We start from the raw sequence: 19578 nt of genomic DNA, 5'->3' as shown, positions 1-19578 counted from the left end.
TTGGGGACATATCTGCTAACGATTTGTGCATATTGGGGACATATCTGCTAACGATTTGTGCATATTGGGGTCATATCTGCTAACGATTTGTGCATATTGGGGACATATCTGCTAACGATTTGTGCATATTGGGGACATATCTGCTAACGATTTGTGCATATTGGGGACATATCTGCTAACGATTTGTGCGTATTGGGGTCATATCTGCTAACGATTTGTGCATATTGGGGACATATCTGCTAACGATTTGTGCATATTGGGGACATATCTGCTAACGATTTGTGCATATTGGGGACATATCTGCTAACGATTTGTGCATATTGGGGACATATCTGCTAACGATTTGTGCATATTGGGGACATATCTGCTAACGATTTGTGCGTATTGGGGTCATATCTGCTAACGATTTGTGCATATTGGGGACATATCTGCTAACGATTTGTGCATATTGGGGACATATCTGCTAACGATTTGTGCATATTGGGGACATATCTGCTAACGATTTGTGCATATTGGGGACATATCTGCTAACGATTTGTGCATATTGGGGACATATCTGCTAACGATTTGTGCATATTGGGGACATATCTGCTAACGATTTGTGCATATTGGGGTCATATCTGCTAACGATTTGTGCATATTGGGGACATATCTGCTAACGATTTGTGCATATTGGGGACATATCTGCTAACGATTTGTGCATATTGGGGACATATCTGCTAACGATTTGTGCATATTGGGGACATATCTGCTAACGATTTGTGCGTATTGGGGACATATCTGCTAACGATTTGTGCATATTGGGGACATATCTGCATATTGGGGACATATCTGCTAACGATTTGTGCGTATTGGGGACATATCTGCTAACGATTTGTGCGTATTGGGGACATATCTGCTAACGATTTGTGCATATTGGGGTCATATCTGCATATTGGGGACATATCTGCTAACGATTTGTGCATATTGGGGCCATATCTGCTAACGATTTGTGCGTATTGGGGACATATCTGCTAACGATTTGTGCGTATTGGGGACATATCTGCTAACGATTTGTGCGTATTGGGGTCATATCTGCAAATTGGGGTCATATCTGCTAACGATTTGTGCATATTGGGGTCATATCTAACGATTTGTGCATATTGGGGACATATCTGCTAACGATTTGTGCGTATTGGGGACATATCTGCTAACGATTTGTGCATATTGGGGTCATATCTGCATATTGGGGACATATCTGCTAACGATTTGTGCATATTGGGGACATATCTGCTAACGATTTGTGCATATTGGGGACATATCTGCTAACGATTTGTGCATATTGGGGACATATCTGCTAACGATTTGTGCATATTGGGGACATATCTGCTAACGATTTGTGCATATTGGGGACATATCTGCTAACGATTTGTGCGTATTGGGGACATATCTGCTAACGATTTGTGCGTATTGGGGTCATATCTGCAAATTGGGGTCATATCTGCTAACGATTTGTGCATATTGGGGTCATATCTAACGATTTGTGCATATTGGGGACATATCTGATAACGATTTGTGCGTATTGGGGACATATCTGCTAACGATTTGTGCATATTGGGGACATATCTGCATATTGGGGACATATCTGCTAACGATTTGTGCGTATTGGGGTCATATCTGCATATTGGGGACATATCTGCTAACGATTTGTGCGTATTGGGGTCATATCTGCTAACGATTTGTGCATATTGGGGACATATCTGCTAACGATTTGTGCATATTGGGGACATATCTGCTAACGATTTGTGCATATTGGGGACATATCTGCTAACGATTTGTGCATATTGGGGACATATCTGCTAACGATTTGTGCATATTGGGGACATATCTGCTAACGATTTGTGCATATTGGGGTCATATCTGCTAACGATTTGTGCATATTGGGGACATATCTGCTAACGATTTGTGCATATTGGGGACATATCTGCTAACGATTTGTGCATATTGGGGACATATCTGCTAACGATTTGTGCGTATTGGGGTCATATCTGCTAACGATTTGTGCATATTGGGGACATATCTGCTAACGATTTGTGCATATTGGGGACATATCTGCTAACGATTTGTGCATATTGGGGACATATCTGCTAACGATTTGTGCATATTGGGGACATATCTGCTAACGATTTGTGCGTATTGGGGTCATATCTGCTAACGATTTGTGCATATTGGGGACATATCTGCTAACGATTTGTGCATATTGGGGCCATATCTGCTAACGATTTGTGCATATTGGGGTCATATCTGCATATTGGGGTCATATCTGCTAACGATTTGTGCATATTGGGGTCATATCTGCTAACGATTTCTGCATATTGGGGACATATCTGCTAACGATTTGTGCGTATTGGGGTCATATCTGCAAATTGGGGTCATATCTGCTAACGATTTGTGCATATTGGGGTCATATCTAACGATTTGTGCATATTGGGGACATATCTGCTAACGATTTGTGCGTATTGGGGACATATCTGCTAACGATTTGTGCATATTGGGGACATATCTGCTAACGATTTGTGCATATTGGGGACATATCTGCTAACGATTTGTGCATATTGGGGACATATCTGCTAACGATTTGTGCGTATTGGGGTCATATCTGCTAACGATTTGTGCATATTGGGGTCATATCTGCTAACGATTTGTGCATATTGGGGACATATCTGCTAACGATTTGTGCATATTGGGGACATATCTGCTAACGATTTGTGCATATTGGGGACATATCTGCTAACGATTTGTGCATATTGGGGACATATCTGCTAACGATTTGTGCATATTGGGGTCATATCTGCTAACGATTTGTGCATATTGGGGACATATCTGCTAACGATTTGTGCATATTGGGGACATATCTGCTAACGATTTGTGCATATTGGGGACATATCTGCTAACGATTTGTGCATATTGGGGTCATATCTGCTAACGATTTGTGCATATTGGGGCCATATCTGCTAACGATTTGTGCATATTGGGGTCATATCTGCTAACGATTTGTGCATATTGGGGCCATATCTGCTAACGATTTGTGCATATTGGGGTCATATCTGCTAACGATTTGTGCGTATTGGGGTCATATCTGCATATTGGGGTCATATCTGCTAACGATTTGTGCATATTGGGGTCATATCTGCTAACGATTTCTGCATATTGGGGACATATCTGCTAACGATTTGTGCATATTGGGGCCATATCTGCTAACGATTTGTGCGTATTGGGGTCATATCTTCATATTGGGGTCATATCTGCTAACGATTTGTGCATATTGGGGTCATATCTGCTAACGATTTGTGCATATTGGGGTCATATCTGCTAACGATTTGTGCATATTGGGGTCATATCTGCTAACGATTTGTGCATATTGGGGTCATATCTGCTAACGATTTGTGCATATTGGGGACATATCTAACGATTTGTGCATATTGGGGACATATCTAACGATTTGTGCATATTGGGGACATATCTGCTAACGATTTGTGCATATTGGGGACATATCTGCTAACGATTTGTGCATATTGGGGACATATCTGCTAACGATTTGTGCATATTGGGGACATATCTGCTAACGATTTGTGCGTATTGGGGACATATCTGCTAACGATTTGTGCGTATTGGGGACATATCTGCTAACGATTTGTGCATATTGGGGACATATCTGCTAACGATTTGTGCATATTGGGGACATATCTGCTAACGATTTGTGCATATTGGGGTCATATCTAACGATTTGTGCATATTGGGGACATATCTGCTAACGATTTGTGCATATTGGGGACATATCTGCTAACGATTTGTGCATATTGGGGACATATCTGCTAACGATTTGTGCGTATTGGGGACATATCTGCTAACGATTTGTGCATATTGGGGACATATCTGCTAACGATTTGTGCGTATTGGGGACATATCTGCTAACGATTTGTGCGTATTGGGGACATATCTGCTAACGATTTGTGCATATTGGGGACATATCTGCTAACGATTTGTGCATATTGGGGACATATCTGCTAACGATTTGTGCATATTGGGGACATATCTGCTAACGATTTGTGCGTATTGGGGACATATCTGCTAACGATTTGTGCATATTGGGGACATATCTGCTAACGATTTGTGCGTATTGGGGACATATCTGCTAACGATTTGTGCATATTGGGGACATATCTGCTAACGATTTGTGCATATTAGGGTCATATCTGTTTTATAATGGCTTTGCGGCTCCCAGTTTTTATTCTCTTTTCGGAAACGGGTCCAAGTGGCTCTTTGATTCTTAAAGGTTGCAGACCCCTGGGCTAGACGCTCTGTGTATGGGGAGGCTCTTACCGCACCTCCATTGTGGCTGCGTCCCCTCCGTTCCATGTAATTCCTCCGGTGGCGGTGGCACTGTAATCAATCTGTTAGGACGCCCTTTGACCCTCACGCAAGTACGCTAGTTAGTTCGGGCTCTACGCTGGCGCTCTCTACCCTGTCATGTGCGCCCGGCTGATGCCTCCCAGGCGCACATTGATTCAATGTGCGCCTGGGAGGCATCAGCCGCGTGCACATGATGACAGGGTAGAGAGCACCAGGGTAGAGCCCGAACTAGCCTACTGAGTGAGGGTCAAAGGGCGTCCTCACAGATGAATTACAATGCCGCCGCCGCCAGCGGTGGAATTACTAGGAACGGAGGGGACGCAGCCACAAGGGAGGTGCGGTAAGAGACCACACACCTCCCCATACACAAAGCCTTCCCCAGCTAGGTCTTAATTTCGGAGTAGGGCTTATATTTCAAGCACACTTGAAATATAAGGGAGGCCTTACTTTCGGGGTAGGTCTAACTTTAGGGGAAACACGGTATCTTCAGGCAGAGGATCAGCATCAGATTAGATGTGGGACTGCAGTATGAATGGATTAGCTAAATTGCATGCTTGTTTAAAGTGTGTGATTCAAACACTACTGCAGCCAAAGAAATCAGCAGGACTGCAAGGTAACTGGTATTGTGATAACAGGAAAATAAATATGGGAGCCTCCATATCTATCTCACTGCGGGTATACATTATACTTCAATTCCTGGCAGATTCGATCACTAATTTAATCTGCCTGAAATGTATGCCCCAACATACTGTATGAGACCGATCCTAATTTTCATTGATTTCCTATACAAATTGTATGACATTATCAACTGTAGCAGACGGAAAATCTCGATCAGGGGCAGGAGACAGCGGATAGCATTGCTCTACAGCTGTGATTAGATCAGGTTAGATCAATTGAAAAATCAAAGTGCTGTGTGTGGTGGAAATAGATTAATCTGTCAACATAATCAGATCACAGAAAGTTCGATCCGTTTGACACGTTGGCTTGCAGTCTACAAGGGTATGGCCACTACAAGCCCAACCCCAAGTAAAAACCTGGTTTATACTTTCAAACAGAAAAAGTGGAAGCTCACATCCATTTAAAATTAAACTTGTATTCAAAAACGCCACATAATTTCAGACACTTATCAGGAGGTAATGTGCATTTTATCTGGAGTGGTTTACGAAGTGACCTGGTTTATGGCCTCCTAGCATCTATTAAAGACTATCCTGCCTTAAGGGGCCCATACACCTAACTATTTTCCCGCCGATATACAGCAGATTCGATCACTGATCGAATCTGCTGTGAAATCGTTGTGCAAACGATTGATTTCCGTCCGAAAGCAATAGTTCTCGTAGATTCCCATCGAGCCGTTCATGTGGAAGATTTTTCTCGATCGCCGGCGGGTCGGGAGTGCGTCGATATCGGTGTTCGAATGCCCGGCGACCGGAGCAGGCGCGTGTCCCCGCTGTCTTCTCCGCTGGGTTCCGCGTTCCGGTCCGGCTGGCTTCACTTCCAGTCCAGGCAGGAAGTTTAAACCGTAAAGCGCCCTCTATGGTTTAACCTTCCCCGGGCAGAAAAGTGAAACCAGCCGTACCGGAACGCGGAACCCAGCGGAGAAGACGACATTGGTGAAAGCGGGGACATGTGCCGGCCGGAGCAGGTAATGTATGCGAGGGGGGGAGAAATAAAAAAGGCAGCGGCAGCACCACCACAGATTGTGAACGGTTTCAGGCTGAAATCGATTCACAATCTGTTTGCAGTAAAGGTAGCCATACGATCTCTCTCTGATCAGATTCGATCAGAGAGGGATCTATCTGTTGGTCGAATCTGATGGCAAATTGGCCAGTGTATGGCCACCTTTAGTAATTTAAGGGGAACTTCAGCCTAAACATACTGTCATTAAGTTACATTAGTTATGTTAATTACAATAGATAGGTAATATAATTTTTTACCCACCCGGTTTTAAAAGAACAGGCAAATGTTTGTGATTCATGGGGGCAGCCATCTTTTTGGTTGAAAGGAGGTGACAAGGAGCATAAGACACAGTTCCAACTGTCCTTTGTCCTGATAACCCCTCCCAGCTGCATGCGCTAGGCTTCAAACGTCAAATTCAAAATGTGAAAAAAAAAAAAAAATTGCACCAAAACAGCAGAACGAGAACAACATCAGAAATCCCATCATGCTTTGCACAGCATCAGGGGAAAAAAGCCCGGGCAGTTTTCTTCTGTGCAGCTAAAAATGAGGCTTGTATAAGAGAAACAAAGTTCTGATGCTGTGAAACTGTTAAAGAAACACCAGGCCTTTTCAGTGCTGCTGAGTCGATTTTTAGTCTGGAGGTTCACTTTAAGTCAAGTCTCACGATTGCTCATCATCAACTTCCTGTAAACTGCAAGTCCCACAACTCTAAACACATGGTTTATACTAGAATGCAGGAATGATAGAACATATAGCCTGTAACCTCACGGCCGGGTTTACCATAAGGCACATGTCTACAAGCGCTTGATGATAGAAAAGGCGGATCACTCCCCTACCCTAGTGTCTCCCTCTTTCCCTATGCAGTGTCCTGAGCAGAGCATAAATGAGAGAATAACTTTACCCAGCTCTCAGCAAGATCTCCCTTCAGTGGGGATGATCAGTATGGCTTATATTGTGGTGAAACCCCTCCCACAGTGTGATGTCAGCGCCTCATAGCACTGAGGTACTGACATCACACTGTGGGAGCCTTGTTGCATTGTGGGAAACAACAGCTGCTTCCAACTGGCAAAAAAGCAAGCAGTATCTCCTTCCAGTGAAATCACCTGCCAGCAGAAAAATGTCACCATGTGATAAATGCCAGAATGTAAATCAGAGAGGAAAGATTTTACAATGGGCAAACACTGACTAAATCATTTATACATAATTATTGTAAAAAATAAGCACTTTTTTTATTACTGGTATTATTGGCCTGAGATGTTCAATGTGACGTCCGCTCAAACCTTGTAATGAGGAACAGAGCTGGAACCAGGTGACTCATGCCCCAACCATGGAAAAAGAAAGGTGAGGTTCCGCTCGATGTTACAAAAATATCAAAAATGACTTTATTGGTTACTAATGACACAGCACAAGATACACCGACATGTTTCGGACATGCACTGGTCCTTAATCAACCTATTGGCCTGAGCTTGACTAGGGGTTACCGCTAAGGAAGTTACAGAGGAACTTTAAACCAGGATTGTACTGCATCCCAATGGATCCACCGAGCTGATGTCTTCCATACTTACTCTCTTGAAGTCGTTCATATTTGTGGCCTGTACCGGGGTCCCGATAAAAGTGAAGTATGCGATTCTGGTAGTCTCCTCGTCACCCTGATTGGACTGGACAAATAGCTGAAAGAGAAATGATGAACAGCCTGGTTAGGGAGACACTGGGGGATAGCGATGATAAATCTGGTGTGAACACGCTTTTGTGGGATCAGGTGGCCTAGCAATAAAGGACATAATTTAATTAGTTCCAATAGAAATTAGCCTAACAAATTTCACAGATTTCGCAAATTGAAACTGTCCTAGCAATGTCATTCTGGAGCAGCCACCTGTGAGCCAATTCACGGCGATGGGTTATTTAAAGACTGCGGGACATTAAGGGGCCCGGGAAGGAGAAATGGAACTTTGGAATCATTTATCCCAGAGCCTGGCAAATGAAGCACGCTAATGAACCCAGCGCATCCGCGCTAATCATCGATGAACTGATCGTCTTACACAAAACCCTTCACCGTACAGCAAAGTATTATTAACCGATCTGTTACCAGGCTAAAGAGAAGCCACCGCCAGTCAGTCTTTATTAAAGCAGGCTTGTTTGAAAAATGAAAAACAATCATGTAAACATTCAGCCTCCATCCTATGATTGAAGCGCCACTGACAGACCAGAGGAGCTGCTTTATCAAGGTGAATGGCTGATTGCTCTGGAATGTAGTCACGTGCGGTCTGACGATAGAGGTATTCTGGAGGACAAATATCTGGCGACTCCAAAAGTAGACCGTAATATACACGCCTAGTTCTTGGGCAGACCAGTGGCGTAGTGGTTAGCGGTCTCGTCTTGTTCCCAGTTCGTATCTCAGCCAGGGCACTATCTGCAAAGAGTTTGTATGTTCTCCCTGTGTCTGTATGGGTTTCCTCTGGGCACTCCGGTTTCCTCCCGCATCCAAAAACATACAGATAGGTTAATTGACTTTCCCCTAAATTGGCCCTAGTCAACTATACATACACTACACGATACATACATAGACATAGGACTATGGTAGGGATTAGATTGTGTGTCCCTCTGAGGGACAAGACAATCTTGCTCTGTACAGCACTGCGGAAGATGTCAGCGCGGTATAAATAATAATAGTACTTGTGAGGATCTGGCAGTGTAAGGCTGGATGAGGCAATCCAGAAAGTAGAAAGTACCAATAATATCCAAGCAGGTCGGGGTGACCCAAACCACTAGGAATGTATAAAGGGCTAAAAGAGACTGAAGCCAGGCTAGTATCCAGAACTGCTGGTGTATAGCAAGCTTATAGCTTTAAATTTTACACAGCCACGTAGACAGCCTGTTTCGGAGTTTTGGTCCTCATCAGTACATAGCAGGGATTGATACGGCTGTGTGAGATAGGGCTTGGACCAGTACAACAGAGTAACCAAGCAGCTCAGGGTGACCCAAACCACTCGGAATGTATAACGGGATAAAAGGGACCAAAAAGCTCTCCTACTAAACAGCAATGCTTGGTGTAATTTGCCTTCTTAAAACAGTAGGAAACTTGCAATAATCCATCTATAAGTGAACATTTGTGGTTACCCACAATGCACCACTACTGAATAACCACAAATGTTCACTTATAGCTGAATTATTACAAGTTTCCTTCTGTTTCAAGAAGGCAAATTTCACCAAGCATTGCTTATTAGTAGGAGGGCTTTTCAGTCTCTTTTATCACCTTATACATTCCGAGTGGTTTGGGTCACCCCAGCTGCTTGGTTACTCTGTTGGATTTTATTGGTACTTTCTACTTCCTGGATTGCCTTATCCAGCCTTACACTGCCAGATCCTCACAAGAACTTTATTATTAGTAGCAATTTGGAGCAAATTTTAAGGACTCATTATGGCCTGCGGCGCTCTGGCCCTTTAAGGACCAGGGACTTGTTTGTGAATGAAACCAACTCTTTGCAGATGGGAGGAACCTTGGCTGTCACATGACAGCTGAGTTTACTTCCTACAGCAAGTAGTGACTGGCTTGGGCCTGCGGAAAGCCGTGGCTTAGAATCTATATCGCATCAGAAAGCCACAGATGCGGCGTAGTTTCTGCCTACCATAGCCCTGAGCCAGTGAAAAACATTGTATGTGTATGGAGGATTTCACGATTCAACGCAATCAAGGTCATATTCTCAATCATTGTTGGTTCCGATTGCATGATAAGGTATGTAGGACATAATGTGGGTACTTTTCTAAAATGCAGTCTATAATTCTACATAAGTATAAAGGGTTTCATACTATGATGGATTAGTGAACACGTTTGGAATTCTTCATTCTATTCTGAGCCATGAGCTATAGTGTGTTCTTGAAAGCAGCTAAATACCATTCTCAAGCTTAGACTTGCCATAGAGGGTAACCAATGAGGTTTTTCAATACAATGATGTCACAAAGAAAGAACATGTCTCACTGTCTTGTGTCAGTCCTTGTAAGTCGTGCGAATTTCAGCCGGCAACCAGCAAGCACACACATTCGCCATCAGGCATTCCCTTGCCTGTGCTGGATGTTGGGGACTTTGCTGTACTGCCTACTGTGGGTAGCATCACTTGTAACCCTAGACGCATATATGTATATTTGTTAGTATTACCCCATAATAAATGTATAAAATGCTTTTTAAACTTTCCATTCTAAACGGATTTAAAATGCTTATTCAGGCTTGCTTATTAATGAGATATTTTTTTCTAATTTCATGTACTCTTACTGACTGACATGTTTAAAACCCCAAGTCTACTGGGAGTACCTATTGGGGCACAAGTACCACAGGACTTGGTCTAGTTTCACACTGTCTGTTGCATTATAATGGCCAAAACATTATAGAAACCATTTATTTGAAAGCCAAGCAGTCCAACAGTGATGTAACAACGAGTTGCTTATACAAAGAACCCTCAGCTTTCGACGATGTAGTTATCACAGAAGTTAATGTCAAAATGGGTCGACAAAAGATTTAAGTGACATTGAATGAGGGATGATCGTTGGTGCAAGAAGAGCTGGTGCCAGCGCCTCAGAAACGACAACTCTCTTAGGATCTTCTCGCCCTACAGTATCTCGGGTGTTTAGAGAGTGGCAGTTAAAAAAAAATTTCAAGTGATCGGGACCATTGTGGACAAAAAAGGCTGATGAACGAGAAACGTGAACGAAGAGTAGCATGAATAGCCCACAGCAACAGAAGGGCAATAACACAACTGCTTCCTCACTTCAGGTTTGTTTTCAGATCCGTGCAAGAAAAACTTGTTACTCACAGCAACTAACCAGGTTTTTAAACAAATCCAGCATTCTGATTGGCAGCTCTGTGTAACGGCATCATTTTTCTTTCAGTTTTCCTTGCATGGATACAAATTTAGCTAGTGTATATAAGATTGTGGGCAGAAACTCCCAGTGGGGCAGCTTTTCTGGAGCCACCTGTCAAACGTGGCAATTCCTTTCCAACTGGCAGGTTTGCATCCCATGTTCAGGGTTAGCACTTTTCTCTCACTACACAGAATTTGAAAAAAAAAAAATATTAAAAAATAAGCGTGACTTCACATGTACTTTTACAGAGCTTGCATGAAGTTTTTTATACTTACCGTTACACTGTTAACATTCTGAAACTTGACATAGCGCAGCTGTATAATGCTCTCCTCTTTTATGTCATCTGCAGTCAGTTCTAGAGCTTGGGTTGGTTCACTTCTCATGGCTTCATCGAAGTCCATTGATCGCGGGAGGTTTATGAAAATTTTTACATACTTTGGTCCCTGGCCTGTGGGGAAAAAGAAGCTGTGCATGAGGAGTACGTATACTGTACTTAAGTATTTGTAAAACAATTTTAATTGAGCCCTGTGGTATACTGCTGCTTAAAGGACCACTATAGCGAAAAAAGAAAGCAGTTAAAGTGAAACTGTAACCAAGACTATTTAGCACAACATGGGCACTCCCCATTAATCTAAAGAAAACCAAAACCATGGTGTTCCAGAGGAAAAACAGGTCAGCCCAGAGCCCATCCTTTATACTCAATGACTGTGAAATCAGCAGAACTGATAAATATACCTACCTTGGTCTGGAAATCATCCAATCAGGAAGCCTTAAGTCAGCCATGGAGGCCCTAAAAGCCAAAGCATGCCGAACATTCTATGCCATCAGGAAAGGACTGTACCACCTCAAACCACCAGTAAAGGTCTGGCTGAAGGTTTTTGACAGTGTCATCACCCCAATCCTACTGTATGGAAGTGAAGTATGGGGCCCCACCACCTACCCAGACCAATCAAAATGGGACCCAGCCCAACAGAAATATTCCACCTTGAGTTCTGCAAACACCTTCTCCATGTCCATCGGAGTACCTCAAACAATGCCTGCCGAGCTGAGCTGGGGAGATTTCCATTACTGCTTGAGATACAGAAGAGAGTGTTGTCCTTCTGGGCCCACCTACAGAGCAGCAGCCCCGACTCACCCCACTACAAAGCCATGCTGCACAATGAAGACCAAGAAAAGCCATGTGCACTGAAAGTCGTGGTCAGCTCTATACTCCCTCCAACCCCCGACCCACAGGTCATAACAAGAGTCCAGATAAAACACACCACAGCTAAGAGCAAAGAAGACTATGTGGAAAAATGGAGGAGTGAAATAAAACAGTCACAAAAGCTAGCCATATACCAGTCTCTACAAAGAGAATATAAAATGGCCCCATACCTGGAAAAGCTCCAAAACTCCCAAGAGAGGAAAATCCTCAGTGTCTACAGACTGAGTGCTCACAACCTCGAAATAGAGTCTGGGAGACACAGACAGACGTACAAACCCAGGGAGGAGAGACTATGCCAACACTGTCAGCAGAAGACCCTTGAGGATGAAAGCCACTTCCTGCTGCACTGCCCCAAATATACTGCAACCAGGGACACTTACTTTAAGAAATTGTTGGAACTATTCCCAGACTTTCTCACACTAGAAGATGAGAGAAAAACATATATCCTACTGGGAGAAGAGGAATCCACAGTGACAATCGCTGCACACTATGTCACAGCATGCCACAGACTGAGAGGAGCATAACTGAACTGTAAACCTAAAAAATGTCCACAGACTGCTTAGCCATTGTCCCCTACCCCACCCCCTCCCATGTCCCCTATTTCCCCTTGCTTTGGCAATACCTGTAATGAATCTTGGTCATGCCAATAAAGCTATCTTTCTATATTTGATTTGACTAACTTCATCCCAATCAGTAGCTGATACCCCCTTTCCTATGATAAATCTTTTCCTTTTCTCAAACGGATCATCAAGTGGCGCTGTATGGCTGATATTGTGGTGAAACCACTTCCACAGTGTGATGTCAGGACCAGGGTGCTGACATCACACTGTGGGAGCCTTTTGCATTGTGGGAAATAACAGCTGTTTGCCAAAAATGCATCATCTCTTTCCACAGACATCACCTGCCAGCAGTAAAAATGTCACCATGTGATAAATGTCAGAATGTAAATCAGGGAGAGGAAAGAATTTACAATGGGCAGACATTGACTAAATCATTTATAAATGATTATTAAAAAATTAAAGCACTTTTTTTTTTAAATTAAGTTATTTTTACTGCAGTTCATCTTTAAAGTCTGACAACTCCACCCCCCCCCCCCCCCTGTTGTCAAAAGGGACCTACACCTTAAAGTGCCCAGTAATTAAAGTGGTTTTGTCTTAAAAAAATGTTTTTTTTCCCTTTAAAACATTAAGTTTCATGCAGATGAAACACTGCGCAGAAATGTTTTTTTTTTTAAATAGTGGCAGTCTAGCAGCTAGGCAAATAGAGAATATATAATCACTTGAGTAGGGATCTAATGTCAGCAATAAGCTTTCCACTGAAGAAGAAAGTGTTGTGTTTAACGGTTTGAATGCTGTTCTGCTACCAGTTTTTTTTTTTCTGGTAGTAGATTTTATGCTGTAAATAATTTTATAGAGCAAAGAAGAAATGCAGAGTTTTATACCACTTGAAATACACAGTAAAAATGAAACACTAATGAGACTGCTTTGAAGTCTTTTGCATGCATATTTTCACCCCACTAAAGCGGACAGAGTGGTGGCTGGATAGTGTACTGGTTAAGGGCTCTGCCTTTGACATGGGAGACCAGGGTTTGAATCCTGGCTAGGTCAAGTACCTATTCAGTAAGGAGTTCAAGGCAAGACTCCCTAACACTGCAGGGTGGCCTCCTGAGCGCGTCCCAGTGGCTGCAGCTCTTGAGCGCTTTGAGTCCGACAGGAGAAAAGTGCTATACAAATGTTCAGATTATTATTGTAGGCTGCAGGACAAATGATCAGATGTACTCCTACAGAAGTAATTAGTGAGCAAACAGAATAGACAAAGTTCACTGCTTCCCATAGATACAGTAGCAGCAGCGTTTCTGCCTTGTTTACACTTCTAGCTCAATCTGATAATTCTGCCAGGTAAAGGCAGGTCTATCAAGTAGCAGCTAAATTAGGTGTAATGCTGGGAAAACACCAGGAAATTTTTTGGCAGATAGATGGTTCGATAGATAATTTCCGACATGTCCGATCTGATTTCCGATCGAGTTCTTATAGAAGTGAATGGAAATCGATCAGAAAAATGATCGGACAGTAAATCTGCTGAAAAATCTCATTGTGTATTCCCAACATAAAGGTGGTCATTTTGAAATCTATTGGAAATCGATGAAAATGCATTATTGGACCATTAGATCCAATACAACTCTATGGGCCATGGATCTGCTACCAGCAGCAGATCGACCTAGATTTTTCATCCTATCAGATAGATCTAGTCGATCAAAATACATTGATTCCATAGAATTGATTGATGGTTGAAATCGACCAGCGTATGCACCCCTTAACCACTTCTCTACCACAGGGTTTTTCACCTAAAAACCACAGCAATTTTCACATTTAAGGGAGGCAAGGGTTAATGGGCTTAATGGGGGTATAATTTATTTAAAAAAACCTCACTGATGCTGATCAGTCACTAATGCTGTGTTAGTTATCTGAGATCCTCTCACGAGTGATCTCAGTAATTGTAACAGCATAGAGACTGATGCAATGTTTACACACATTCTGCATGAATGAGCACCGTCATTGGCTTTGTGAACACATGTTCACATCAGCCAATCACGGACCAGCAGGTGCCCGACACGTATGCACATCCGCGTGCACGCGGATGCACATCCGCGAGCACGCGGACGCGACCGTGCACAGAAGGAAAATAAACAGGAGTTGCCTATCTACGTCCCTGTGACTTAGGTGAATTTTAAAGGGGCGTAGATAAGCGTGGCAGAGGTCGTTAAGTGGTTAAAAAACAAGCGACACCAATGCTAACCTAGAAATAAAAAACGCACTTGACAAGCTAATGCTGACATCATATCCTCCCTGACTCTTGTTTTCCCCCCTCCCTTCTCTTGCTCATTGTGTATTCATTGGTTGCCCTCCTCCCAGAGGCTTCAGACACTCCCACTGAGGTGTATACTAACAACTGCACTGTATTTTTTATTTACACGTCCATTCACTGAGTCACATCAGCCTTGCTTGTAAATACAAGTAATCAGAGGGTGTTTCTGATAAGCAGCTGGATAGGGAAATAAATGGAAGAGGAGGAATATATTATAGATAAAGAGAGCTCCCAGCATTCAACTCTTTGGCATTGTTTGGCACTAGGGCCAGTGCTCCTAAAGTATGTGATAACTCCAAACCATAACAGCAGAAAAAGTTTTGCAAGTTTTGAATGCAGGATTAGTATCTATCACTTAACCCTCTGGGCGATACAATTATATCGCCCAAGAGGTGGCGCAGCACTATTTTTTAATTTTTTTTATTTTTTAAATCATGTAGCGAGCCCAGGGCTCGCTACATGATAGCCGCAGCGCAGCGGCATCCCCCCACTAGGGTTGCCGCGGTTTACCGGTTTCACGATATATCGCGGTATTAATTTACATGGTAACCGTACCGTGCACATTTCTGAAATACCGGTTTGCCCTATTTCCGGGTTGACGTCAGGCGCTGGCTGCGTACGCGTCCTGTAATGATGACGCGAGTGCGACCTGCCGCGACCGCGGCATGTAATTTAAACGCTGCTCCCCTAGCGGCTGGAGCGCATACGCATCTACGCACCACGTAGGCACGTACTCCTCCTCCTGCCTTCCCGCCCAGAGTCTGTGAGTGCTGCGTAGCTTGTACGACCCAGGAGGGAGCCATATTTCCAGCCAGGCCTGCAACAAAGTAAGGCAAGGGGGAAACGCCCTAGAGCCACCCTAAAGGAAAAAATAAGGGCATCGCCACGCCAACGCCAATTCGCCACCACCACCACCTTAAGGGTATGCATCCAGCCCCACCTGACCTCATGGCCTGCCGCCTGAGAGCCTCCCCCACTGTGTCTGACTCTGGGGCCTGGGCCTGCCTGCCACTGCCAGCCTGAGCCAGCTAGGAAAGCAGACCCTGGCTGCACGGTGCACCTGCTGCATGTATTTAGAGAGTTTAGCCTGTGTGAGTGCAAGCAAGTCATTTGATCCCCAATGTGTCATCATCTCTGAGACTGAGTCTGACTACCACCTGTGCTGTGCATAAGCTCGTCTGATCACAAGTTGTAATTTGATCTCTCCCAGTCCTCGTGCCACTGCCACTGCCACGGTGCCACCAATAAGCTAGTTGTAAAAGAGAATTGCACTGCAGAATGCTTCCTGAGGAGGATTTCCACCAGCCACAGATCATGCAGGCTGAGGCATCAGAAATGCAGCCAGCTGAGTCAAGAAATATGCAGGATGCTGATCCTAAGATGCACAGAAGAAGTAATATGCAGGAAGTGGAAATTGAGCTACACAAAAGCATGCAGGCAACAGAGCCACAGCAAACGGCAGAAAGAATCCTGCTCCATCCACCAAATAAAAAAGTCAAATCTGCAGCATGGGAACATTTTGGATATCCCAAAAACGACCGTGGCTTTGTCATGGAGGACGGATTTCCAGTATGTCGCAATTGTGGGCGAAAAGTGGCTGCCAAAGGAGGAAACACCTCGAACATGTTTGCTCATCTCCGAGAACACCATCCCTCTGTGTCTCACTCTCTACAACATAGCAAGGTATGTATCCATCCATTCCCATTTCAATTTCCTCACTGCCTAATTTTTTATCAATGCTGCATTATTGCTGTGTACTTTAACTTTTAGGCCTGTGCATGCCTGTGCAACCAGAGACGAAGCACCCTCATGTATTTTACGTTTTTTTAACATATATCAGTGGAAAAGTTGCAACATTATTAGAGAAAACACCCTGACCTGCTCTCTGTTTCATTATTTACTGTCAGCTTGCTTCTTATCAGCCCTGATAAAATCCCCGAGACCCCGACTGTCTGAGCGCTGTTCAGTCTGTCTTTGTTCAGGAATCTTTATAGGTGAGTCTCTTTTCTGTGCTGTCTTTTCAAGCCTAAGCCTGCCCCCTTCCCCTTGTGGCTCTGCTGCTCATGAATCATTATCTGCCTGTGCCTGAGTCATTATAGCAAAGCCAGACTGAATGCTCAGTCTGGGATTTTATCGGGGCTCATGGGCTGATCAGAAGCAATCTGAATGAACAGTAAATAATGAAACAGAGAGCAGGCCAGGGTAGGTGTTTTCTCTAATGTTCCAACTTCCCACTAATATGGTAAAAAACATGAGGATGCTTTGTCTCTGCTTTACTTTAAATGTAAATTATATATACATATTTTAGTGAGTGATTTTGTGGTAATTGTTTCTTCTTTCTGTAGGATGAAGCTAAGAAGACTGAATATTCCAGCACTGTTCAACCAACTGTCATGCAGTCATTTATAAAGGGAACAAAATTAGACCCCAAGTCTAAACAAGCCAAAGATTTGAACCGTGCTGTGGCATACTTCATTGCCAAGGACATGATGCCCTTAAGATTAGTGGAAAAACCTGGCTTTCTACACCTGATGAAAAAGGCCATCCCACTGTACAAGGTGCCATCAAGAACATACTTTTCCAGTAATGAAATACCTCGCATGTACAAAGAAGTGAGATCCAGTGTTGAACAACAGCTGAAGGAAGCTATGTGGTATGCAGTCACCACAGACCTGTGGACCAGTAGCAGTGGAGGAGGGGAACCATTCATTAGTTTTACAGTCCACTACCTCTCTTCAGATTGGAAACTGATATGTCATTGCTTGGAGACTCTCTTTTTTCCAGAAGACCACACTGCAGAACACATCTCTGAAATGTTTGACAACATTCTCCAAGATTGGAATCTTCCAAAGGAAAGCCTGTGTGGAATTACTACAGACAACGCGTCAAATATGAAGAAGGCCTTTTTAGAGTTCCCTTGTGTTTGGCTCACATGTTTTGGACACAATTTAAATTTGGCCATTAACAAAGTCTTGAAAATGCAAAGGGTAGAATCAGCTGTCAGAGCCTGCCGACATTTAGTACAGGGTTTTTCTAGGAGTTGGAAAAAGAAAAGAGATTTAAAAAAGAAACAGTCAGACCTGGAACTTCCTGAGCATGCCCTAATCCATGATGTGGTAACAAGGTGGGGATCTACATTTGAGATGATCTCCAGGTTCCTGGAACAGCAACAGGCTGTCTGCGCAGTGCTGGCCATTGACCGAGGTACATGGCACCTCATGCCAAAAGACAGCGACATTGCCACTCTTGAGAATGTCAACAAGATTCTTCAACCACTTCATGAGCTCACTGATGCCCTTGCCTCTGAGAAACGGGTCACACTGTCCTCACTCACACCAATACTTGAGCACATTGGCAATGAAATCCTTAAGGAGCAAACTGAAGACAGCATACTTACCTCACAGATGAAGACTATAATGAGGGAAGACTTGCTAGAAGGGAGATACACAGAGTCAATGCAACGTGTGTTGCACATCTCCTGCTTACTAGATCCGCGATTTAAGAGAAGCTTTTGTAAAAACCTGGATGACACAGTTGAGGCATGTATTGAAGAAGCTGAGAATCTTGCACCAATGTCACACTCACTAGAAGAATCCACTCCAGTAAATGAAGGAGCAGAGGGAACAGAAAGCCGTAGCACTACCAGTTGTACCAGTACCACCACCACCACTAAGAAAGAGAAGGGTCTATCTGGGTTGCTACAGCGAATCACATCATCCCGGCAGAACAAGGCAACATTAGGAAATGAAAACATTCATGAAAAAGTGCTGTCCGAAGTGTCCATGTACATATCTCTTCCTACTATCAGCAGTGACGCTGACCCTCTTTCTTGGTGGAAAATGCATAGGCAAGAAATGCCTCTTCTGGCAAATGTGGCAAGAAAGTATCTCTGCATACCTGCAACAAGCGTGCCTTCAGAGAGAATCTTTAGTACCAGCGGACATATCCTGTCTCCTCAGCGGTCAAGGATGAGCCCTGAAACTCTCAACATGCTTACATTTCTTCACCATAACCTGGCCTAAACAAATACATGTTAATCTCCGACTCTCATGATGAATTGTGAATGTGAATTTCATGTCAGATAGATGGGTCGAATTGGATAATTTCCGACAGGTCTGATCTGATTTCCGATCGTTTTTCTGATTGATTTGCATTGATCATGTAAGTGGTCAGAAAATCAATCAGGAAAACGATCGGAGATCCGATCGGATCTGTCTGAAATTATCTAGTATAGGTCGACCCATCTGTCTGATGGGAAATTGCATGGTGCACAACTTTAGTGACTGTAATATACTCATTGAATACCAGTCTGGTGGTGGTGGTACTGGTACTCACTCAGCCCAGGGCCTGGCATAAAGTGTCTGTGAGTGACTCTGTGTACTTACTTACTGTTGTTGGCAATTTTGAATTGACCTTCACTTATCGTATTGCTGATGTTTTCCATGGATTAGGGCATGCTCAGGAAGTTTCCATGCAATTTCATGTCAGATAGATGGGTCGAATTGGATAATTTCCGACAGGTCTGATCTGATTTCCGATCGTTTTTCTGATTGATTTGCATTGATCATGTAAGTGGTCAGAAAATC

General features: G+C 43.5%; 2 protein-coding genes across 2 annotated transcripts in view; one reads left to right on the top strand and one right to left on the bottom strand.

The window, feature by feature from the left end:
• Positions 1-19578, bottom strand: part of TXNL1 (thioredoxin like 1) — a 55141-nt gene that overhangs the window by 7089 nt on the left and 28474 nt on the right. Inside the window, 2 exon segments of the mRNA XM_068251302.1 lie at positions 7635-7739; positions 11199-11371. Coding sequence (XP_068107403.1) covers positions 7635-7739; positions 11199-11371 — 278 coding nt within the window.
• On the top strand, positions 16312-19076 carry LOC137560388 (E3 SUMO-protein ligase ZBED1-like). Its single transcript, XM_068271864.1, has 2 exons — positions 16312-16675; positions 17338-19076. The coding sequence occupies exons 1-2, from the start codon at positions 16328-16330 to the stop codon at positions 19012-19014; spliced, it is 2025 nt and encodes a 674-aa protein (XP_068127965.1). The 5' UTR covers positions 16312-16327; the 3' UTR covers positions 19015-19076.

This window comes from Hyperolius riggenbachi, chromosome 1, assembly GCF_040937935.1.
Source record: "Hyperolius riggenbachi isolate aHypRig1 chromosome 1, aHypRig1.pri, whole genome shotgun sequence".
NCBI lineage: Eukaryota > Metazoa > Chordata > Amphibia > Anura > Hyperoliidae > Hyperolius > Hyperolius riggenbachi.
The sequence above is the reverse complement of the archived record's forward strand: the minus strand, read 5'-3'. Positions and strand labels throughout refer to the sequence as shown.